Below are 23,331 nucleotides of genomic sequence, written 5' to 3'. Positions count from 1 at the left end.
GCTACAAGTACTCATACATCTGTGAAGAAACACACACACTTTGTTGTTTGCACTAGGAAAATGGGAGATCAAAAGCTTGGCTTGTCAGGTCTAGACCCGTTGATCCATGCTAATATAGGGTTAAGGCAGGGCTGCAACAGGGGTGTGACAGGGGTGCGACAGGGGTTACGACGGGGTTACGGACAAGGATATAGCAGAGCTATAATGGCTTTAGTGGCGGCTCTAGTACAAATTAACACATTTTACAATACACTAGTACCGAATAGTACTAACCATTACACACTATTCCCAAAGTACTCTTCCTCTTGCTCGAGCTTGACGCGCATATAACCTCACTGGCTCACTGGCTCACAGGCTAAACTAACGGCTAACTAACTAAACTAAAATCTGCTCGAGTACACACACAAAATACCCTACTACGCTACGGCTACTACACCTACTACGGCTACTACAGTACACCTACTACGGCTACTACTGTACACCTACTACGGCTACTACTGTACACCCACTACGGCTACTACGGTTACTACACCTACTACGGCTACTACGGTTACTACGGAGTACACCTACTACGCCTACCACACCTACTACACCTACTACGTACGCCTACTACACCTACTGCACCTACTACGTCTACTACACCTACTGCTCTACACCTACTACGTCTACTGCGCCTACTACCTACGTCTACTACCTACTACACCTACTACACCTACTACACCTACTACACCTACTACACCTACTACACCTACTACACCACCTACTACACCTACTACTACTACGTCTACTACACCTACGCCTACTACACCTACTGCACCTACTACACCTACTACCTACTACACCTACTACACCTACTGCACCTACTACGTCTACTACGCCTACTACTCTACACCTACTACTCTACGCCTACTACCTACTACACCTACTACCTACTACACCTACTACCTACTACACCTACTACCTACTACACCTACTACGTCTACTACACCTACTGCGTCTACTACACCTACTACACCTACTACTGTACTCTGCTGTGCTGATCTGTAGATCAATCACATCAACCTCCGACGTCCTGATCCTCTAATACTCCACCCACGGAGAACTTCCCCCTCACATGCCTGGTAATATGAGCCACAAAGCCTCCACACAAACAACACATCCACGCACTATTGAAATCTGCAACTTGCTGTCGCCAGCCGTGCCATCCGATACTTGGATGGACCTTCCCATCTGAAGCCAACCCGCCCTGTATCCGACTGCAAGAAATCTTTGACCGACATACATCTGCTATCCCATAGACTTCACACCTCTCGGCCTCGTGATTACCATTTGCGCCGTCGACCATCCGAACCACGCTTGATGCATACGATACGCCACAGGAGCCTGCTCGACAGCCCTGGGCAGCCCTGGGGAACAGAGGCCGTCCTCGGCCCGACAATCACCCGCCTGCCAACTCTAAATACAATAACCCTATGCCAAGGTCGCTCTATTCGCGCCTGTCGATGGTGGTGGGTAACGAAGGCGAGGCCGGAGACGCCATGGCGGGGGAGCCCATCGAGCGCGCCAGTCTGTGCCTGCCCGATATAACACGAGGGGTCGTGAGCCACCAGGGAGAACATGGGTTTGGCGGCATTCTCAAGCAGTATTATAATACCCCCGAAAACGATGCGCTGGAGAGGCTCGTCCTGCTCAAGAAAAGACTGAGAGACGCCAACAACCATGATTTCTGGACGGCGCTGTTGAGGGAGGTGTGCGATATTGGACATGCACAGTGTGGCTTCGTTGCAAAGCCCGCCGACCCGGACCCTCCGAACGCAGCTGTGGCAATACCGCTTCTGGGCGACCCGGGGTCGGATATCCTAGGGGTGGGGTTCTACCTCAATAGCGGGGGTGACGTGGACCAGATGCACCACAACTACCGATACCACGTACAGGGCACGTCGTGTATCCATATGCAAAACGACAAGGTGTTCCTCATCCCAGAACGACTCACCGACTTCGTCAAGGATGGCTGGGACAAGATGCCATGGGAGAACTCGGAGGCTTATCTGGGCCTACCTATTTCTCATGGAGGGAACCCGGTCGCCCACTTTGCTATGGTATGGACGGCCGAAGGCGCGACAAAACGGAAATTGAGCTGGGCTTTTCTCGAAATGTTCATGCACGGACTCGAAGACATGATTCTCGAGCGCCTGCTCGAGGACAAAGGGGCTGTAGAAGAGGCAAAGCGCAAATTACAAGTCTCTACCCGTATTGTGCCTATCGATGCCATTACCGCTTCGCAGACCCTGAAACCGTATGCTCGTAGTCTCTCGCATGAGCTGAGAAGCCCGATGCAAGGCGTAGTGGGGATGTTGGATATGATGTACTCTACAGTGGTAGATGCCATTGCGAGCCAGATGTATCCAAAGGCCGCGTCTGTATTTGAGGAGTTGAAGGCTAATATGGAGACTGCCCAAGGTAAGACCTTCCCGCTATGCCCCATGACCATAAAGCGATATCATGGAGCTAATAATGCCACAGATAGCTCCAAACGCGCAGTTGAAGCTGTTGACAATGTAGTTCACGCATACGATCTCAACATGCAAATGCCAGAGACTCCACTGGAAAACAATGACTCGGCTGAACTCGCCAACGCTCCAATATTAGCCCCTCTGGCTGACCCTTTTCGACCTGATATAGTTATTGAGGGTTCTGGGATACCACTAGCTACAAATAAACGACAGAGAGACGATGAAGTGGGCTTCCACCCTGGCCCTCCGATGAAGAGATTACCATCTATAACGGAAGGAGGTCTGCGAAAAGTATACGACGACTGTAGCTCGCCGACAACGTCTGTTGTCGCAGAAGCCGACGAAACATCAACAATAGATTTAGACACCACGGAGAGGCACCACTTCTCTCAATCACCATCACCCAGCTTTCCACTCGCTAGCCCTGACGGGGTAATGCGTACTCCACCACCCCTCTTCAACAAGAATCTAAGCTCCGACCGCCGTCAAATTTCCACTCGACCGTTCATACGGAACCTGGTTGATCAGGCCGTCAGGTGCATCCGTCCAGTAGACAAAGTCCGTGTTCCACATAACCTGGGCGAGCTGATTTACGTCAAGACCGAAGGACCTCGAGGCGATATCGACGAGTTGACAATTAATGTCGTAGTCAGCCCCGAAATGCCAGATCGCATCATAACAAAGGAGCTACACCTCACATTCGCCGTGATGAAGGTAGTAGACAACGCCATTAAATTCACCCCAAACGGCGAAATCACAATCAGGATGAAACTATCGGGAAACCGCCAACTGGTCGAAATAAGCGTCCTCGACACCGGCTGCGGCATCTCCGAAGAATCCAAAGAACACCTCTTCAAGCCGCACTTCCAAGAAGACGCCACCATAAGCCGCTCCCGCGACGGCCTCGGCCTAAGCCTCTTCAACGCCAAAGCACACGTCCGCCGCAGCCTCAGCGGCGAAATGACACTCGAGCGCTCCTCCATCTCCGGACCCAGCAAGGGCTCTGAATTCCTGATCCGCTTCCCCCTCGAAGTCTACCGCGACCGCGCCTCCTCCCTCCCCCCCAAACCCCCCGCCCAACTCATCGCCAGCCCCTCCATCTCCCCCCGCGCCTCCCCACTACTCCAATCCCACTCCACGAATGGGTACGCCAGCTACCCCTCCCCCGGTCTGCCCGCGCGGCCCTTCGCACCGATCCCACTACCGGCGCTGATTAGCCGGCCGGCGACCAAGAAATCGAGCTTCGATCGCGACCTCGCGAGTTGCATCCCGCTCACCTTCCTCGTGGCGGAGGATAACGCTGTGAATCGCGGTATCCTGGTCGGATACCTCAAGAAGCTGGGGTACGCTGCTACGTCCATCTCGATTGCGTTCGATGGCGCCGAGGCGGTGGAGCAGTATACGGCGTCTCTTGAGGTGGGGGGGACGCCGATCGATGCGGTGTTGATGGATTTGTGGATGCCGAATGTGGATGGGTATGAAGCGACGGAGCGGATTCTGGAGATGGCTGCTGTGGCGAGGGGGGAGGAGGGCGAGGGCGAAGAGGGGCCGGTGGTGTTTGCGGTCTCGGCGGATATTACGAGTGATAGTTTGGCGAGGGCGAAGGGGGCGGGGATGAGGGGGTTCGTGAGTAAGCCGTATCGGCTGATGGATATTCAGAAGTTGATCGTGGAGCATTTTGGTGATCGGGAGGGGCAGTGAGCCGGGGGGTTGGTGTTTTTTGCTTAGGGTCAAATTGTTATTTGGGCGTATATGGGTCTTTGGAGTTTGGGAGGGAGGGATTGGGAGGGGGGGGGAAGGGGGTATATGATGGGGGGGGATTCAAGGGTAATAGATGAGACGGTCCTGCATTGATGTGGCGTTATGAGACGAAGCATGAGGAGTGATGACGGCAGAACGGGAGTTTTTCTCTAGCGACCGGGCAGCGAATCTCATCAAACCATTTTTTGGAAGCTCTACGATGGGCTTACCACTGCATTTTCGCTCAGGGGGAGCTAGCTTACTTGCTATAGAATCAAGAACGTCTATTTATTCAATCCCCAACTTACTTACTTACTATATACTCTACTGTATAATGTACATACATACTGTTTAATATACACCGACCCCGCATCCCCAACCCATAGTCCCCAACCCTCCCCCCTTCTCGGCCACAACACGCCTCCTTACTACCCCTCCCACCCCGCACCCCACCTCTTTCTTCCCCAGCTTCCCGCCCCACGGCCGCGCTAAGATACACGATAAGCCCGTGCGTCACGGTGCAATACGATTAACAACACCTTCGCCACCTACAACTCCTCACCTCACTCTACCTCTACACTTAATAGAAACTCACCATGTAACCCCTCACTACCACCGCCAAAATGCACATCCCGACAGCAGCAGCACTCCCCCTCCTTCTTCTGCTCTCCACCACCTGCGCAACCGTCGCAGGAGGTGAAGGTGATAGGACGGTATCTGAAGCGCTCTTCGCGGATCTAGAGGAGGCGGCACGGTTAGCTGATATAGCGTACTGCGTCGGCATATCGGGGATCTGGAAGCCCTTCGGATGTCTGAGCCGGTGTAGCGATTTTGAGGACTTTGAATTGGTTGATGTATGTCACTCCCCCCAACCCCCTTCCCTCTCCCCAGCCCACGACCCAACCCAACACGATCGAGAGAGACGACGCGCCATGAATAGAAAATAGGCTAACCAACGGTACCTGCACGTAGACATGGAACACCGGACCCCTGCGCTCAGACTCATGCGGTTACATCGCCCTCGACCACGCGAAAAAACGGATTGTGGTTGCGTTTCGGGGGACGTATAGTCTTGCGAGTGTGCTGGCTGATTTGGCCACTACGCCACAAGTCTACGTCCCATACCCCGAACCCCCCCCTCCCCCTCCTCCTCCTCCTCCTTCGAAATCCAAGCCGCGACGGAGAGGGGGGTGGTTTGGATGGATCCCCAGGTTCGGCGAGCGCACACAACAGGACATCCTAGCGACTGCCGTGGGGGATGGAGATGGAGATAAACACGGAGATGAGAGGCCGGTCTGCACAAACTGTACCGTCCACGCCGGCTTCCTCAAATCCTGGTCACACACCCGTCCCTTCCTCCTTTCCCACCTAACGCGTCTCGCGCGCGTCGTCCCGGACTACGAAATCCACCTCATAGGCCACAGTCTCGGCGGCGCGCTTGCGGCGCTGGCGGGGTTAGAGTTGAGGGCGGGGGGGGTGGAGGTGGTGGTTACCACGTTTGGGGAGCCGAGGATTGGGAATAAGGGGTTGGTGGGGTATTTGGATTCGGTTTTTGAGCTTGCTGGGGAGGATGGAGAAGGGGGGGAGGGGGGTATGGAGGGAGGAAGGTTCAGAAGGGTTACGCATGTAGGTGACCCCGTCCCGCTCCTGCCGCCAGAGGAATGGGGGTATGCGATGCATGGGGGGGAGATTTATATTTTGCGCCCTGGATTACCGGTTGGGCTGGGGGATGTGGAGAGGTGTGTTGGGGATGCGGATGGGAGGTGTATCGCTGGCTCTGACGGCGGTGTCCTGGATGGGGAAGCTGTGGCTGTGGCTGTGGCTGGAGCGGCGGCGGAGGAGGGGGAGGGGGAAGGGGAGGACGCGACGGTGGTGCTGGTGGATGAGACGGTTGTGGATGGGAAGGGATGGGGAGTGCCGGCGAGGTTTCGCGTGGGACAGATTCTGTTTGCGCATCGGGATTATTTCTGGAGGGTTGGGGTTTGTGTTCCGGGTGGGGATCCGGCGGGGTGGGGGAGGGGGTGGTATAGGGGTGATGGGGGTGATGGTGGTGGTATGAGTGGGAAGGCGGCTGGCGATGAGTTGTAGGGGGATGGTTGGCGGGTTGCTTATCATACTAGTCTTCTGTGTATAGATGGGACTATACCTGGGGCGTTGTTGGGATTGGGCAACGCAGCTGACGACGACTCATACTGGCTGGGCGTGGAGGGGGGGGGACAGGGCTGGGTGTTTTGGATGGAGAGGGACGGAGATACTAATACAATACCACTTACTCGACAGTACGACGATTTGACATACAGTGAGTGGCATTCCACACCGGATCCGCGTATATTCTTTATATACGCGTTGTGTGTATATATATATACATAAAACCCGCATATGCACACCCTCCCGTCGCCGGTCTGCTCCTTCCGGTCCCATGATGGCCCACGATTAGACATACCTCGACCAAAGCTGACACTCACCGGCTTTTTCTTTGTGGTCACCGTCTCTACTCATTCGTACTATACTCCTACAGTACGTGGGGATCTTTTCCAACTTCTCTTGACCCTATTTACTGTATTACTATACACATATACATATTCGTCCAAGAGAGCGGGGTTGATCAGGCAGCGACAGCCGCACCCGTGCATCTCTTGCCATACAAGGACAGACAGATAAACAACATTCTCCCAACTGCATACAAAGTCACAACAGCCCTCTCACGGCTTCCTTTTTATTTTTGCCCCCCCTCCCATATATAATAATATAATTCACACCGCTTTGCTCGAGAGCTTCAAAAATCATTTATCTAGCAGAGTATGACCTCTTCTTCTCCTTCTTCTTCCTCTTGAACTTTCAGGCTTGCATCATCCCCGCCCGACACCCACTCTCTTTTCTGGCGCTTTCCATGGCCCGTGACCCCATGAGAGCTGACGATCAAACCATGATTACTAGCTCGTCTGCAGTCAAGGGATAGAACAAAATTCCTTCACAGGAGGAGGCACTGCTCCACAAACAAACAAACCCCTCCTCGAGTATACCCACGAGCGAGCGACCGACCAGGAAGCTGCATCGCCTTTTGTGCGATCTACAATCCACGACGACCCTTTGTCCCCACCCCTCACCACCCAAAGTCCTGCCCAACCTGCAGCCCTACGAGACACCCCAAACACCCGCACGACCCCAACCCACGCACCGCCGCCGCCGGCGCTGCATAAAGCCATGAGCGACCGCCGCCTGCCGCGGCCTCACTCGCCCGCCATGTACAACCCAGCGCGGGCCTCCGCCCCCAGCATTAATTACGGCAAATACAACGACTTACACGACCTCTCCGCGCCGATGCCACGTCCCGCCGACCGCGGCGCCCCGCCGCCCGTCGTCACGCACTACAAGGCCGTGCCGCCTGAGATCCCACGGTCCGATCCGCGCGAGGGCGGCCACAGTCGCCGCGCCACCCTAGACTCGAATCCGCGCCCCATCATCGTCACGGCCGACGCGCTATACCCGGCAGCTCAGGGCGGCGGCGGACCCGCGAGTCCGGTGCGCGATAACTACCGCTCGAGCCAGGAGAACGACGTGTATACGATTCCGTCGTCATCGACGAGGCGGGGGGACTACCGACGAGGGCAGTACAACGTGTCGGTGGACAATGCGGATATAAGCGACAGCCTGGACAGGGAGAGTGGAAAGGAACGACTCATGCGTGTTGGCAGCGGGAGGGAGGGAGCGATATACCCCCGCTCCCGCCCGATTCACTCAGACACCTTGGTGCGCGTCCCGAACAACGTGGCGGATTACGGCGACAACGGTTACGGCTACACGAACCCCAGAGATCTGGTCCAGTACGACCTGGACCTCGACCGAGCCCCGCGGCGCCGCCCACGCCGCGAAAGCTACGAGGCTTCGCGCTCGAGTCGCCCCTCTAGCATCTCGAGCTACGGTGATATCACACGCTCCTACGAGCCCCGAGAGCGCGAGCGCGGTCCCCCGCCCTCCACGCGCGGCTTCGATAAGATTCCCCCACCTCGCGGCCCCATCTACGATGCCGGGGGGGTGCACATGCCGATGCCTCACGAGCACCTCTCGTCCTTCGGCGCCCCCTACGCGTCTGACTCCCAGGAGCGACGGGGCTCGACTCGCCGCCCTGTTTCTGTGCACAACGAGGAGCCGGAGAGGAGGAAGTACGCCGCGGACGCGTATGAGATGTCTGAAGGTGAGATGAGGGATCGGCGCCCGAGACGCACGGATGAGGGGATTGAGATGAGGGGGTTTGGGATTCGGGCTGAGGTGCCGCCTGTGCCGCCGGCGCCGGCGCCGGTGCCGGAGCAGGTGGAACGGAGTGAGAAACATGAGTATGAGAAGGGCGAGAGAAGGGGACGACGGGAGAAGGATGAGGAGCCGGTCGATTTGGGCGGCCGTGATCATGGCGAGCGCAGGAGGGAGAGGGATAGTGACGAGGAGCGCCGACGACGCCGCGAGAAGGAGGATGAGCCGGTAGACTTACCCAGCCGTGACCATGGGGATCGTAGAAGAGAGAGGGACAGTGACGAGGAGCGCCGACGTCGCCGCGAGGTGAAGGAGGAGGACCCCGTCGTCGACCTAACTGGCCGCGACCCCGTCGAGCGACTACCTCCCCGACCCGAAAAGGTCCCTCGCGACGACTCTGACGTAGAGTCTCGCAGGCGTCGAGAGAAGGAGAAACCTCACCGCGAGGATACCGATAAAGACTACCGCCGCCGCGACGAAAAAGAGTCCACCTCCGACGACCAACCCCCCCCAATCGTCGATATCAACGGCCGCAACCCCGTCGAAAAGCCCGTCTACAAAGAAGACCTTACTCACCGCGAACCCGTCATCGAAGTCCCCGAGCGACGCAAACTCCACCACCACTCCCCCTCCCCCCCCAGCTCGCGCCACGACTCCCGCGCCTCACCCCCTTCCATCGACACCTTCACGCCGCGCTCCCGCAAGGACAGGATCCGCACTGACGACTCCAATGTCTCCTCCCCTACAACTTTCAACGCTAAAGACGCGATGGATCTGCGGGCGTTGCGCGAGGCTCTGAATAGCAAAGACCAAGACCCCTCCCCACCACCCATCCCGCCCAAAGAACCCCTTCGCGACAACGACCGCGAGCGTGACCGCCCATCCCGCGAATCCACCGACCCCCCCCCCCGCGACAGCGCCCGGACCAGAGACAGCGCCACCTCGTCCCGTGAATCCACCGATCTGCCCCCCCGCGACCCTCCCCGCCCCCAAACAAGCGAACGCTTCGACCCCCGCGACCCCCGCGACCTGGCCAGCATCCGGGCAGAACTAAGCCACGCCCCCGCCCCCTCCGCACTGCGCGAACGCCGCACCAGCTCCTCGCACAGCACGGAGCGCCGCACCCCCCCCCGCCTCGTGTCACCCCCGCGCGCATCATCTGGGAAAGCCGAGGACGCGCGGCCGGTGAAAGGGATTCTCAAGCCCGGGCGGCCGAAGTGGCCTGAGGACCCGACGCCGATACGGGAGGGCGTCGCGCCGCTGAAGGATGCGAAGCGCGATGCGGGGGTGCCGGCGGATGCGAGGTGGACGAAGATTAGTCGGAAGCTTGTGAATCCGGAGGCGTTGGAGAGGGGGAGGGAGAGGTATGAGGCGAGGGAGGAGTTTGTGATTGTGCTGAGGGTGTTGAGTAAGGAGGAGGTGCAGAGATATGCGACGGAGACGCAGAGTATTAGGGGTTAGTACTTCCCCTCCCCCGGCTCACCACATCAACTCTGTCGTGCGCATATACTGATGTGGAACAGCTGCCCGCGAAGCCGAAGACGAAGATCGCAATGCGCGCCGTCGGCGCAGGAAAGAGCGCCATGAACGGCATAGACGCGAACGCTATCACCGCGAGGACCGCGATAAGGGGGAAGACTATGATTATGAGCGCCGTAGACATAGGAGGGAGAGGGAGAGGGAGCATGAGAGTCATTCGGAGAGCGATACTAGTGAGGATGAGAGGGTTAGTAGGAGGAGGGATTGAGGGGGGGGATACGTTATGCGTTGTGATTCGTGACGCGTGATATGTTCTGATTGATTTGTTTATTTGGGTGGGTTTTGTTACGTTGGGGGTGGCGGGCAGTTTGCTTGTTTGCGTGGATGAAAGCGAAACTGGAGCGATGAATGCGATAGAAGGGGGTGGGGGTTGAAAGCATGTTTGGAGCTGGATATAGGATATAGGAATAGGATACAGGATATACGTTACACCACACCTGCTCTCTGTGTGCATATATTCCTCGTGCCATCGACTTCAATCTTTGAGACTTTACACATCCAGCATTGATACTCATGCTGCGCGAGCGTTTACAGTTTAACAGGGTAATCCGCATTCCATTCATATAAATTGATAGTTACGCCGCCACCGCTGAGCAAAAAACAAAGACTTAAGCCCGTTCCCCGTTCCCTTCCCCCCCTGCCTCCCTTTCACCCCCCACACCACACACACCCATCTAACCGCACACCAATCCTGCAGATGGTTCAAAGCTATATTAAACGAAAATACACCTTCCCACCTCTCTCCTCGCTCACCCCTTCACCCGTCACCTCGCTCGCTCGCTTCGGCCCCCGACACCAACATGTCGCGAGGAATGGGGGAGCGATTGAATGAATTAATACCCCTCCACCCTAATCGCGCAGCAGCCGCCTACAGAGTGCAGGCGGCTTATTATACAGTCACCACCACCACCATCTGACAAGTAATTAATCGTCCTAGTCTCGCATCTCATCTCGTCCCGTCTCCGCGCAGCGAGAACCAGTATACTCCTCGTCCGCCGGGAAACTGCGTAGCCGCGACCCTGGCCGCCGGCGTCACCCCTCGCGCACCACAAGAGGCCCCTACTGCCTAACATGCGAGTGCCGCGACGACCCCCCCTCAATCTGCAGCGCGGGTAGTTGCGGGGCCGTGGACGGCGCGGGCGGCATGATGGACATGCGTGCGTCGGGTCGCTGGCCGGCGGGCCAGAAGTCAATGGATGCGACGATGTCTTCGCCGCGCTCGTCTTCGAAGGCGTAGAGGATCTGCGGGGGGGGTGTTAGTAAGTGCTTTGACCACGCGACATTTTGGTGGGGATAGAAAGGGGGGGGGGTTGTACCTCGCGCGTGCTTGTATGAAGCATGCGTGTATTCTTCGCCGGGATGATATGAACCGCCTGCGTCTCAATATTCCTAATCTCCACGAAATTCGGCTCGAACGCCAAGATCCAGGGATACGACAAGGCGAAACTCTGCGGCAGGCCCTCCCACTCGATGCGCCAGTCCGGACGCGCGCGCCAGCCGTTGCGGTTAACGAAGAACGAGAACTCGCTGTAGTTGAGCAGGAACTCGCCGTTGAGGCGCTCGATGTGGATCGGGCGGACATTCTCCTTGCGCGCGACGAAGTCGAGCGAGGTGTCGGCCTGGTCGAGGAGGGATTGCGTCTCGAGCGTCTCGAGGGAGACGACCTCGAAGCCGCGGGCGCAGGCGACGCAGAGCTTGGACTTGAGGAAGTGGATGGAGGAGGATTCGGTGGGGATGTAGAATTCTTTGAAGGCTTTTAGCTCGTCTTGGCCGCTGTTGAACATCTTGAAGCCCTTTTGCTTCTTGCCCTTGGACATGGCGTCGTTGGGCTCGAAGACCTTGATGGTGGTGGAGAGGGCGGATGACTTGACGCAGCAGACTAGGTGGCGGCCGAGACAGATGCCGGTCTTGAAGAAATTACAATGGCTTTGTATCTTCTTGGATCGCTTGCCGAGGGTGGGCTCGTTCGGATCGAGAGCTGAAAGCGGGAACGACAATAGCGATCTCGCTGATAGTACGAGGAGGAGCTGATACTCCTCCAGGACATCAACTTGGGTGACGTTTTGTACGTCTATTACACGTTTCGGCTTGGCCCCTGCCTCCTTTGATCTTCGATCTGACACGTATATGCCAGTATCAGTACCATAAATAAGTTTTCGTCCGCCATCTGCTAGTGTTAGCTTCTGTCAACCAGCCTCAGTATAAGCGACTTACCAAACGGTGCGGCGCAATTAACACGGTTCATCGCCGTGAAGAAGCCGGCAGATAGCGTGGTCTTGTTATAGAAGTCTCCGCGTGCACGTAGCTTCTCCTGCTGTTCATCAATATACTCGAGCCACTTCTTCCGGGACCCGACAGTGGACGCGAAAAGAGTTAACTCGTAGCCCCCCTTTCGTCCCAGGTGGCGGAAACTGACTGGGAAACCCTTCGTAGTATCCGCGGTGTTGCTCTTGTTCCCGGGCAGTAAACTTGAGGTGGGCCTCTTGACGACGCCCAATCTAGGCACTACATCGTCCATTTCTTTTATTGCCAGCAGTTCTAACGGTATTGGCTAGAGTAGTATTAGTATAAAAATCTTATCCAAAATAGAACCTGGGAACCTACCCGTCGATAAACCTTCACTTCTTCCTTCTTGCCCACCATCTTCACACGCACCAAAAGCATGGCATGGTCAAAGAGGTAAGCCTGAATCTCACTTGGGTCTGTTGGAGACTTCTTCAAAGCTCCTTTGTAGATCAACTCTCGGCCCTCATCCGTAAGCTTCAAGTCAACCCGTTCATTCGGTCTAAATCGGAGCTGTTCGTGGAGTTGCCTCAAATTAAAGCGGTTCTCAGCCTTCCCAGACTCTGCGTTAACACGAGTCAGGAGGTCTCGAATCAATTTAATAGCCTTAGGGATATCCGTGATATCTTGGCTTGCCGGATCCGTATATTTGAGCACATTGTCCAACAGCAGTGGATAACGAGCCAATCTCGTCGTAGGCTTAGTGAGATAACCGTTGAGTTCCAGCTTCCTAGACTCCTTCCGGCGCTCCGTCTCATCCACGAACTTGGAGAAGAACGGATTCAGGGACCTCTCCTTTTCAAATTCGAACTTGGCATTCAGCTGGTTTGATCCGTAGGTGATAAATGGCTCGAACTGGGGCACGAATTCTAAGAAAATATCGCCAACGGCCGAAACGACTGGGTGTTTCCTTTGCCGTTCTGTGAGGGCCTCTGCGAACTTGGAACTGACGCCGTGGATACTCGGGGGGTCGACAATATTAGAGAAAATGGTCCGGACGATCCGCTCTCGTCTTGATTCCGGGATAGGAGGGGGTACATCCCTGACAAGTCCTCGCAAGGGAAAGATCCAGAAGTCTCTCAAATACTCAAGATCCTTGACGAAATCTCTCTCAGTGTACATGATCTCGGAGATGACCTCCTGCCTCTTCTTCTCGCGGTCTCCGACGCTATCAGCAATCTCCTTGGATACAGTGTTGATCCACAATTTCTGTTCATCGGGCTCGTTGTCATGGAGATTAGCCTGCGAGTCCTCACGTCTCAGACCTGGTTGAGGCTTGAGATTGAGTCGCGACTGCTGTTCCAATCTCCTTGGACACGCGATAGAGTAACACAGGTGGTCAGGGGTACAAGTAGGAGAATAGCACTCCGTCAGCAGAACAAATACACCGTTGACCTCCGGGGTGTCGGAAGGATCATCCATCATAGTCTCTCGGAATTGATACATCTCAGTCGGCGCATCTCGTAATCGGTGATCGTAGGTAACATCGTGAAAGAACTTTTGGGCGTCCAGAGCTCTACCCAGGAGCAGAGCAAGATTTCTATCGGTAGTCTTGATGATATAGCTGATGACATCCACCGCTTCCGCACCGCTAAATGCGTGCTTATATGCGAGGTCGTTCTTCGTCCGGTCCCCCGTTTGAATCCTATCCCTGAAGCATTCTCCGACACGAGACAGCAGAGCTGGATATACGAGGGGAGCCTTGGTAGCCACCCTCCGTCCTGTCCCGCTGCCATTCGACTTAACAGATGTCCTATTATTGACACTTTCCGGGGGGACCACCGTCGATGCCATAGACATAGACCGGCCCGAGCCTTCAGTGGCCTGTGTTGACGCCATGCTGGTCGTACGGGTCATAGATCCGGCAGCACCTGGGGTCTCAATCTGATATCCATTTGTCCTCTCCTGCGGCTCTTCCGCGCGTCTAGTGGGTATAACACGACCACTCATTGTCTGGTGGTCTCGCCCTTGCGGATAACTCGCCATGGACATCGTGCGCTCATCGTGCGTTCTTTCGGGAACCGGGCGGCCCTGCGCCGTGATCTTAGACGACATCTGTTGGTTGTTCTGATATGGTGCGTGTCGGAACGCATTTGCGGGTGCTTGCTGAAAGTTGCTCGGTGGGGCCTGGTAGATCTGCGGCCGTGAAATCGATGCCATTGACTGTGAGCGATACGGATCAGAGTTCATGGCCGGTGCTGGACCGCCGTATGCTCGCTGCGGGGGCTGTCGTTGCTGTTGCGCAAATTGCTGCTGCTGGGAAATATTAGGTTGTTGTCTCAGGTCCACCCTCTGGGGTCCTGGATATGGCCTTCTCTGGTCTAGCCGAGGAGGAGGGGGAGGTAGCTGCTGATCGCGAACTTGAGGGCCGCTGTTGGAAGCTAGCCTCTGTGGGCCTTGGTAGTAACCATTGGGGCCGGCTTGGCCGTTGGGTGCGTATGAGGGGGATTGTGGAGGATATCCCCCTGGCTGCCGCGGCGGAGGCTGTCGGGGAGGAGGCATCCGCGGCGGAGACTCGCGGCCCATGGGAGACCGTCCATCATACTGCGAGCCCATTGTCTGTGTTCTTCCAGGCCGTGGCATCATGTTGGGAGACGGGTTGGACGAGGTCATGGTCTGGGAGCGACCTGGTGGCGGCGCAGCACCAAAGATGTTGGAGAAGGCGGCATCCCGCTGATTGTTTGATGACGGCGGCTGGCCATAGTCGCTCTGCCTGCCTCCGTTTGGCCTAGGTCCTTGATAATTTGCCATGGCGGAATCGATCTGTGGAGACCAGAGGCAATCCTTATTATGGCCGGGTCCGTCGGGGGAATAAGGATGTGCTAGGAGGCAGCGCACAGTCTCAAGCCTTGAGAGGGGGGCAAGGCGTATGACATTGAAGTTGTTGTGGTCACAGCCAGTTCGTGGGAAGGTATGAAATATGCAGGTGGTGTTCAGTGGTTTGTGGTGTGGAGTTGGGTTTTGGCGTCGTCGACTGTTGGCTGACGAGGCCGTTTGGTTGTTCTTGGACGGGAAAAGGTACGGGATAACGCACAGAGTATAGTATGGGTAGTGGAGTACCAGACCAGACAGAGGACGAGTGGGCTAGAGTGGGCTAAAGTGTGCTAAAGTGTGCTAAAGAGCGCTAATGGCGAGGCACGTACAGGGCATTTACGGGGAAGTTACGGGGAAGTTACAGCGTGCACGACAGGCAAGTCCAGCAAGTTTTAGTTGGGGTTGGCCTGGGTTGGCCTGATATATTGATGTGATGGATTATGAGATTTGTGTGAATATTCTAGTATATGTGCTATATATTGTTATATATCCGGGATGGGGAGTATGCAGACGGTGTTTCAGCAGCGGTCAGTCCATCGCAGTACAGCTATTGTGAGAGTATCCATGAACAGCACTCCCGACTGGAGTTCTCTTCCACGGACACGCCGACTCCCTCATCGTCATTCTCCCATTCTCCCCTATATCCATCGACTCCATCGTGGCTAGTGAGAGGCACAGTGCATTCCCTTGCCGGCTCCATAACTTACTACAGTATGATAAGGGGCTGTGGCTGTGGTGTCCTAGAAGCGGGTCAACTGAGGCTGTGTCTACTCTATTTCACTGAATCCTGGGCATCGTCATTGGAGATCCCAAGAAACAATTCACACGGCCTCTCTCCCACCATCAAGTCATGCCATATCGAGGCATACAAAAAGAAACACAGACTGATTCATTCTCACGATCCCCTCGTCGTATGCCATCTAATCATGTCCCACTCACCCATGACTACGCGATTCATTCCCTGCGATTTATTCCCTGCGATTCATTCGTTTTCTCAACAAAGTCACGTGACACGAACCTCCATACGCGCTAGCGCCATTCGCGGATAGCTTCGACCTCTGGCTGACTCGCGGTACAGCATCGACGACCCTCCAACGCATCTGCTTCCATCGCAGCAGCACCAGCCCACCAGCACATCAACACTCTGCGCCTGCCTTCACAATGGCAGACTCGGAATCCGCCCCCAAGTTTGCGCCGTTCATTGGAATGGTATGGCACCCCCCGCCCACCCCCTTACGACGGGATTGAGTACCGTGGAGAGAGAGGGAGCTGACAGCTTTGACAGGCCGGAATTGCGTTTGCGATGATCTTTGGCAGTAGGTCTCCTATACGATGGACGGGAGAGACTGTGAGAGGGGATGGCTAACAAGGTATAGCTATTGGCGCCGCATACGGCACGGCGAAATCGGGCATTGGAATCTCGGGCGTGGGAACGTTTAGACCAGACCTCATCATGAAGGTAATAATACCTCCCCCCCTCCCTCCCCCCACACCCCAAACCCCCATCCACAACCCGCGCTAACCGCCCCTCCCCCATCTAGTCCCTCATCCCCGTCGTCATGTCCGGCATCATCGCCGTCTACTCCCTCGTCATCGCCGTCCTAATCGCCGGCGACATGGCCCCACCCCCGGGGCAGCACTACGCGCTCTTCACGGGCTTCCTGCACCTCGCCGCGGGCCTGTCTGTCGGGCTCACGGGCCTAGCGGCGGGGTATGCGATTGGGATTGTGGGGGATATGGGGGTGAGGAGTTATATGCAGCAGTCTAGGATTTTTGTGGGGATGGTGCTGATTCTGATTTTTGGGGAGGTGTTGGGGTTGTATGGGTTGATTGTGGCGTTGATTTTGAATACGAAGAGTAGGGGATGAGTGAGGGGGGGTAGGGTATTGAAGGGGATGTTGGTGGTGAAGGGGGGGAGGGGGGGTGTAGGTCTAGATAGACCACTGGTTGCTGAGGGCCAGTGCTGCATTACGTGGAGTTTGGTGTTTACTGTTCACATGTTCAATTTAAGCATGCGTCGTCAATATTATCAGTGCAGTACAATATAACATCTGTCTTGCTCTATAAGTATTGCATACGATCGTCTACCACACCAAACACCAATACACCTTACCAACAAAAACAATACCCACCCCTTACGTCCGGAAATGCTGCACAATCCCATGCAAGCGATCAATAACCACCGGAAAGATCGCCCCCACACTATCCTCAATAATGCGTTCAAACCCCCTAATCGCCTCCTCCTCACTCATCTCCAACATAAACCGCTCCATCACCTTCTCCACCACCCTCTCCGGCTCCGCGCGGATATCCGGAATATTCGCATCCACCATCAGCCCAAACAGATTCAGCACCAGCCCGCTCTGCTTCCTCAGCGCCGCATACGCCGTGAACGCGTACTCCTTGAAGCGTGCCCAATTCTCGTCCTGCTGCCCTCCCATCCCATCCGCCATCTCCGAGCCTAGCTTCATCAGCGGCGCGAACGGCTTCGGGTCGCGGCCGAGGATGTACCCGAAGTCGGCGTGGAAGAAGTGCCCTGAGGGCGCGAGGAGGAGGTTGTCGAGGTGCCGGTCGCCGACGCCGAGTAGGTAGGTGATGACGCAGTATCCCGCGCACGACTTGACGTAGGTGTCCATTGCTTCCTTGCGGACGCCCAGGGGCGCGGTGGCGTCGGGGTTGTGGGTGCGCAGGTAGGTGAGGATGGGGGGTTGGCCGCTGCTGCGGTGTTTAGTGGAGATGGCGGCGAGGGAGGAGGAGGGGACAAATTGGACGGCGCCGGCGGTGACGCCGGTGGCGAGGATCTTGTAGGGGGAGAGCTTGAGGTCGAGGTTCTCTTTGCGGAGGAGCTGGTCCATTAGGGTGATGATTTGGATGACGAGTTGGTCTTGGCGGAGGTCGTCGCCTGTTTTGAAGATGATGGGGTAGCGGCGGCCGGATGAGGTGCGGAAGGTCATTTTTAATGGGGAGAGAGAGGATTTGAAGACCGATGTCTCTTCGGGGTAGACGCCGCTTATTAGGACGGATGGATCGAGCGGTAGAGGTAGAGGTGGGTCAATATTGATCAACTCGTTCTTCGAATCCACGAGAAATTGTTTGGCCCGCTCCGCCTTTTTGGCTATGGTTGGACCTCCTTTGGCGCTTGTCTCGAGCGAGATCTTGGATATGACGGCGACGAACTCGGCTTGCCGGAGGAGTAACTTTCGAGTTTCCTTGCCGGTAGGTGTCTTCTCTAGTTCTATCATAAAGTCATACTCGACCTTTGCAAAGAGCTTGCGGTATTGTGGCGGCTGTCCGGCGCTCTTATCATCGCATTCGACCATAAGATACCAATGGAAGTAGTTGCCGAGCATGAAGCTCTTCGCAGCTCGTGCAATGAGGAACTGGGCCAGGGAAGAGTCTGCTTTGGGCTCATCTGACGAATTTGGTGTTTTGTGTTCAAATTTAAGGGCCTGGACTAGTTGGAGCAGATAGAGCAATAGTTCATCGTCGTCGGATTTCCGTAAACGGTCAACTGCGTATGCCCTGACATCTGAATTATCGAAGCTTGGTCCCAAGAGCTCAAGTGCATCGTCGACGTCGATTTCAGTCCATTTTGAGAGGAGCTGAACGGCTTGCCTAGCCTCGCTATTGTCTTGCCAGTTGACTGATTTAACAAACTTGGTCAATGCCCTCTTATCTTTCGTAAGATGATGCCTGAACTTCCAAATTAAATCCTTCTCATCTGGCGACAGCGCATGGGTCGGAGGTGATCCAACGATCTGGTTCAACTCATCACGGAATCTTGCGTTCGGTCTTAGGTCGCGGTCCATTGCCCCTGTTCTATGGCCACGTACAAGTCGACGATGCTTGGTTTCTGCGGGGTTGTCTCGGGAGCCTACCTCAGGGTCGTATATACGGACAAGGCGTCCTCCAAACGACCCACCATCACCTTCCCCATCAACGCCTGGTCCAAAGTAAACCACTGGTGGTGGCTTAAGAATGTTGTTTTGCGACGAGGACAAGTGCTGCATCGAAGATATCGGTGGAGGCGGGTACTCGTGGTCAGAAAAGACTACTGGGAAATCGAAACGTGGTAGCTCAATATGCAGCGTGAACACCTCGTTCTCGATATCTGCTTCAACTTCTCCGTCGAGCGTGGTAATATCGCCGTCGGGTTTCGAACGTCTGTTCTGTAGCGACTTGGCCGACGGACTTGACGAGAGGATGTTTTGTTTTTCGATGTTACGGAAAACCAGTTGATCAAGCCATTCCACCCGAGGAATTTCTCCCATCTCATGCTTCTTCAGCAACTTCTCTAGTCTCTCAGCCTCTTCCTGCTCCTTATCCACCAGTCCGTTCTCCGACTCTCCATTCTTTTCGCTCCTTCGCGTCGGCAATGACGCTGGAGTTGATGTTCCCGCTAACCCGTCCGCGGCTTTGTGTCGGTGCAAGTGGCATAGCTGTCGACCTTTCTGCAACGTATTTTCCTTATCGAAAAGAGGAAATGTGGTTCCGCCGAAGGGTATCGAGTGTCCTTGAGCTCCATCCCCGCCGGCGGGAGAAACGTCCCAGACAGTAATCGCGAGTTGCGCCGTCAAGGGAAGCGTATTAAACGTAACAGGCAGTGTCAACCAGTTCCCCCATTTCCTCTCATTCTTAAACGGCTTGTATGGAGTTCGCACTGGGACTGTAAGAGGCTTCGAGTCAGCCCATAGCTGCACAGTCAAGTAGAGATCCGAGTGAGGGCTATGGATGGAGCTGTTAGCATGGCACTTGATTGGAACGGGGTTGCCTGTCACTACCTGATATTTGACCCGATATGTCGCAGGTCGGGCCTCTTTATTAGAGTCGAAAATGGGATCTGGGTCTGTTCTCCTTCGAGGCGCACACTGCTCAATGTTAGGAAGCCCTCAAGGTAACAGACTGGGTGGACGTGGGGAAAGACTTGCATCTTCACATTAAGAGGTAGCTCCAAGGCCTCAGAGCATGCAAAAGAAAAAGGATCCATGATACATTCTCCTCAGGAATATATCAAAAGAATATTGAAGTATTATACAAGCATTAACAGCGTCTGTTGCTGCGGATAACGATAACCTTCAAGGCGTCTGGTCGCACCACCAGACTAAGTTACTCGAGTTACTGGCGAGGCTCTAATTGCGACACAGGTACGGAGTACTCCGTAACCACTTAAAACAAAATGGTCCGTGCCAGCCAGCCTAACAGCACTAGCCACAGATCGGATGTCGACAAACGAAAGATGCCTCAATGAGGGCGCGTTTCCAACTTTCACTTGAACAAATCCACTTATCATCAAACGACTACTTCGATTCCTTCGATTCTACACTCTGTTTGTGGTGTCTCCCAATACTGCGATCGCCAATAATAACCTATATTTCTATTCTACGACATCGGAAACTGACGCGCAAACTTGTTTGTTTGGAGTTTGGCGCTAGCTAAAGTGAAGCAAGGGAGGGAATCGCGCATTTCTTCCCCAACACTCCCGAAAGTTCCACATCAGACGATTATACATGTCACGACTCATGCCATCAAAATCCCGAACTCCGACATACAGTGAGGATGTATGGGACGCCTCACCGAAGCCTACCCTGCGTCGATCACTGAACAGCGCGCCCCGAGACACCTCGCCATCATCATCCCCACATTCCGCCGCGTCACATTCGTCGGACAAAGAGAATAAGGCAGCACGCTCTCGTGTCGACAAGGGAAAGGGACCCGAAGGCATGGCCGCGCCGCCGGTGAGCCGTGGACTAGCGGAAATCAGCAATGGACGGAGTGTCAAGCGCAAGGCTGTGGAGGTTCGCGACGCTGGTGACGGTGACAGGAGCCGATCCGTCAGACGCAGGACCAGGGAACCCGAGAACGGGTCGCCGGTTAGCCAAAACGGAGACGAGGAAGGCAGCGATAACTACGACCCCGATCAGGACCTGCAAGAGCGCAGGGAACTCCGCGCGCGGTTCCGCAATCTCGAGAAGGATCTCAATAACAACCGCGCCGAATTTCTCCACGCCGACAATGAAGGACTCAAACAAACCCTGCTCGAAGCGGATGATATCCTCAACGGCGTCAAGCAGACAGGCGACGCGACAGTCGACTCCCGGCTCATCGCCAACGCAGCCGACCTCTCCCTGAAGAAAATCGAGAAGCTCACGCTCGGCGACACAGACCGCCGCGTCGACATCGACCACTTCGTCGCCAAATGCATGACCTTCATGCGTAACGGACAAGGCTCCGCCCCCAGCCCCTCCTCCCGCGCGCCCGCCTCCACACAAACCCGCCGCCGGTCCATCCAGAACGGCGACAACCCCGACGACGACGACCCCGAAGCGGGCGACATGCTCGACTGGTCCCACCTCGGCGCCTTCGCCTGCCAACAGCACAACACCCGCCCTCCCATCCCCGGCTTCCTGCTTGGCCCCCTCTCACTTGAGAAGCGCGCCCGCCGGGCCATCCAACGACGCGCCCCGAACGCGAACCGCGATCTCGTGGAGACGCAGCCTGAGATCCTGCGCCCGGAGGACATTGAGCGCAGCGAGAACTCGAGCTTGACGTTCTTGTGTGCGCGGATCATGGAGAGGCTGCGGTACGCTTCGGCGGCGGGGATGGATGCTTGTGAGGCGGAGGCGTGGGAGGGTATTACGGATGAGGAGGTCAAGGTGCTGATGCGTAGACATGGGCTTAATGCTGACGGTGGGATGGACTTGTTTCGATTCGTGATTAACCCGCGCTCGTTCGGGCAGACGGTCGAGAATATGTTCTATGTCAGCTTCTTGATTCGCGATGGCAAGGCGGCTATCACGGTTGATGAGGACGGGTTGCCGTTTCTTGGTAAGTTGCACTTGTGCCTGATTCCCTTTGAGGATACGTGGAGAATGACAAGCTAACGTGCGCGATTAGGTGAGGCTGAACCGCCCAGGCGCGTAGAGGCCGTCAAGAAGGACGTCTCGAAGCACCAGGCCATCTTCGCGATCGACATGGCTACGTGGGAGGAGCTGATCGAGGTGTTCGAGATCCGCGAGCCGATTATCGAGCATAGGGAAGAGGTGGTGCAGCGGGCCGTCGGCGCGAGGGGGTGGTACAGCTAGACGTGTCTCCCGAGCCACTCGACTCCGTCTTGAATTCACATCCGCCCCGGAACTACCTTTCGCAGTGGAAGAGCTTGGGTATACAGGGAGCCTATCGCACATGGGGAGAAGAAGGAGTTTGATTTTTACTAATTTTTATTCACGAATGATGCCGAGTTTGCTGGCGCGGTCACCATCATCAAGACTACACGAGACATACACCATACACATACACAGATTTTGCTCAGAGAGAAAAGCTTGGGAGACGGGCGTTAGGCGGTGGAGCGGGGGTTGGCGTTTGTTTTTGCGGCATATTGATACCACTAGGTGGTTGCTTGACAAGTCTTTTATGGCGTTTGGCTGGATACGATGAGGGGGATTTGACTCTAGCTAATGATGGAGGAGGATAGGACGAGACGGATTTGCTTTGAAAAGTTGCTCGATTTGACGCACGGCCTGGAGGCTAGAGGCGGTAGACTCATCATCAGACAATTTCACAGGTGCTCTGGCGGTCTTTGTGTCTCTGTACTCATTTGCACGTCCCGTGGCTGGAACTCTGTACAGTACCATGCCCGCTGTAGAATCATTGTATTCCGTAACCTCTTCCCAGTAGCCATCGACCATGACGGGCCCCCCTGCCTCTCCCAGCGGCGTAATGGGGCGGTAGCTGTGCTGTCATTATCCACCGCCCTCCATCAACTACCCTCACACGATGTGACGAGCACACGAGTCAAGATCGGAAGTACGGAGATATCCATCCATAGTACGTAACACCGCCCGTCTCCCGCTCCCACTCCCACTCCCACTCCCACTCCCCCGCATTCTCCTCCCTACCCGTTGTTTAGTAAGGATAGACGGCACACGTGGTTCGCCAGCCGGGAGGGAGGACGGGGTGGCAATACGTCTGGGCTGGAGCTTGAGCTCGACTCCTCCCAGCCAGGGCGATCCGTGGTTGTCGTGGTTGTCGTGGTTGTCCTGGTTGTCCTGGTTGTCCTGGTTGTCCTGGTTGTCCTGGTTGTGGTTCACAGTGACATTCTCGTACGGTACACGGCCACAGCACCACGGCGACGGCGACGAGAAACAAGATAAGTGCTACCACGTCACGCATCACAAGACTGCGAACCAAACGATGC

At 55.7% G+C, this 23,331-nt stretch overlaps 7 protein-coding genes across 7 annotated transcripts; 5 read left to right on the top strand and 2 right to left on the bottom strand.

Annotated features, from left to right (window-relative positions):
* Nucleotides 1–732: 732 nt before the first annotated feature.
* Nucleotides 733–4,214, top strand: VC83_04983 (uncharacterized protein; the record flags this gene model as incomplete). Its single annotated transcript, XM_024468609.1, has 2 exons — nucleotides 733–2,460; nucleotides 2,524–4,214. The coding sequence occupies exons 1-2, from the start codon at nucleotides 1,473–1,475 to the stop codon at nucleotides 4,212–4,214; spliced, it is 2,679 nt and encodes an 892-aa protein (XP_024323890.1). The 5' UTR covers nucleotides 733–1,472.
* Nucleotides 4,215–4,715: 501 nt separating this feature from the next.
* On the top strand, nucleotides 4,716–6,498 carry VC83_04982 (uncharacterized protein). The gene is made up of 2 exons (XM_024468608.1): nucleotides 4,716–5,107; nucleotides 5,226–6,498. Exons 1-2 carry the CDS (start codon nucleotides 4,877–4,879, stop codon nucleotides 6,339–6,341), a joined length of 1,347 nt encoding a protein of 448 aa, XP_024323889.1. The 5' UTR covers nucleotides 4,716–4,876; the 3' UTR covers nucleotides 6,342–6,498.
* On the top strand, nucleotides 6,499–10,472 carry VC83_04981 (uncharacterized protein). Its single transcript, XM_024468607.1, has 3 exons — nucleotides 6,499–7,052; nucleotides 7,191–9,957; nucleotides 10,025–10,472. The coding sequence occupies exons 2-3, from the start codon at nucleotides 7,458–7,460 to the stop codon at nucleotides 10,246–10,248; spliced, it is 2,724 nt and encodes a 907-aa protein (XP_024323888.1). The 5' UTR covers nucleotides 6,499–7,052; nucleotides 7,191–7,457; the 3' UTR covers nucleotides 10,249–10,472.
* A 222-nt stretch (nucleotides 10,473–10,694) lies between these two features.
* On the bottom strand, nucleotides 10,695–15,337 carry ROM2 (RHO1 GDP-GTP exchange protein 2). Its single transcript, XM_024468606.1, has 4 exons — nucleotides 12,645–15,337; nucleotides 12,255–12,591; nucleotides 11,357–12,207; nucleotides 10,695–11,282 (listed from the first exon to the last, which is right to left on the bottom strand). The coding sequence occupies exons 1-4, from the start codon at nucleotides 15,072–15,074 to the stop codon at nucleotides 11,100–11,102; spliced, it is 3,801 nt and encodes a 1,266-aa protein (XP_024323887.1). The 5' UTR covers nucleotides 15,075–15,337; the 3' UTR covers nucleotides 10,695–11,099.
* Nucleotides 15,338–15,588: 251 nt separating this feature from the next.
* On the top strand, nucleotides 15,589–17,005 carry VMA11 (v-type proton ATPase 16 kDa proteolipid subunit 2; the record flags this gene model as incomplete). Its single annotated transcript, XM_024468605.1, has 5 exons — nucleotides 15,589–16,139; nucleotides 16,216–16,346; nucleotides 16,423–16,453; nucleotides 16,514–16,596; nucleotides 16,679–17,005. The coding sequence occupies exons 1-5, from the start codon at nucleotides 15,605–15,607 to the stop codon at nucleotides 17,003–17,005; spliced, it is 1,107 nt and encodes a 368-aa protein (XP_024323985.1). The 5' UTR covers nucleotides 15,589–15,604.
* An 87-nt stretch (nucleotides 17,006–17,092) lies between these two features.
* Nucleotides 17,093–20,369, bottom strand: VPS34 (Phosphatidylinositol (PI) 3-kinase). Its single transcript, XM_024468604.1, has 3 exons — nucleotides 20,066–20,369; nucleotides 19,919–20,005; nucleotides 17,093–19,862 (listed from the first exon to the last, which is right to left on the bottom strand). The coding sequence occupies exons 1-3, from the start codon at nucleotides 20,122–20,124 to the stop codon at nucleotides 17,273–17,275; spliced, it is 2,736 nt and encodes a 911-aa protein (XP_024323986.1). The 5' UTR covers nucleotides 20,125–20,369; the 3' UTR covers nucleotides 17,093–17,272.
* Nucleotides 20,370–23,217, top strand: NSE4 (nuclear protein). Its single transcript, XM_024468603.1, has 2 exons — nucleotides 20,370–21,962; nucleotides 22,032–23,217. The coding sequence occupies exons 1-2, from the start codon at nucleotides 20,645–20,647 to the stop codon at nucleotides 22,217–22,219; spliced, it is 1,506 nt and encodes a 501-aa protein (XP_024323979.1). The 5' UTR covers nucleotides 20,370–20,644; the 3' UTR covers nucleotides 22,220–23,217.
* Nucleotides 23,218–23,331: the final 114 nt, after the last annotated feature.

Source organism: Pseudogymnoascus destructans (genome assembly GCF_001641265.1).
Source record: "Pseudogymnoascus destructans isolate 20631-21 unplaced genomic scaffold scaffold_11, whole genome shotgun sequence".
Classification (NCBI taxonomy): domain Eukaryota; kingdom Fungi; phylum Ascomycota; class Leotiomycetes; order Thelebolales; family Thelebolaceae; genus Pseudogymnoascus; species Pseudogymnoascus destructans.
The sequence above is the reverse complement of the archived record's forward strand: the minus strand, read 5'-3'. Positions and strand labels throughout refer to the sequence as shown.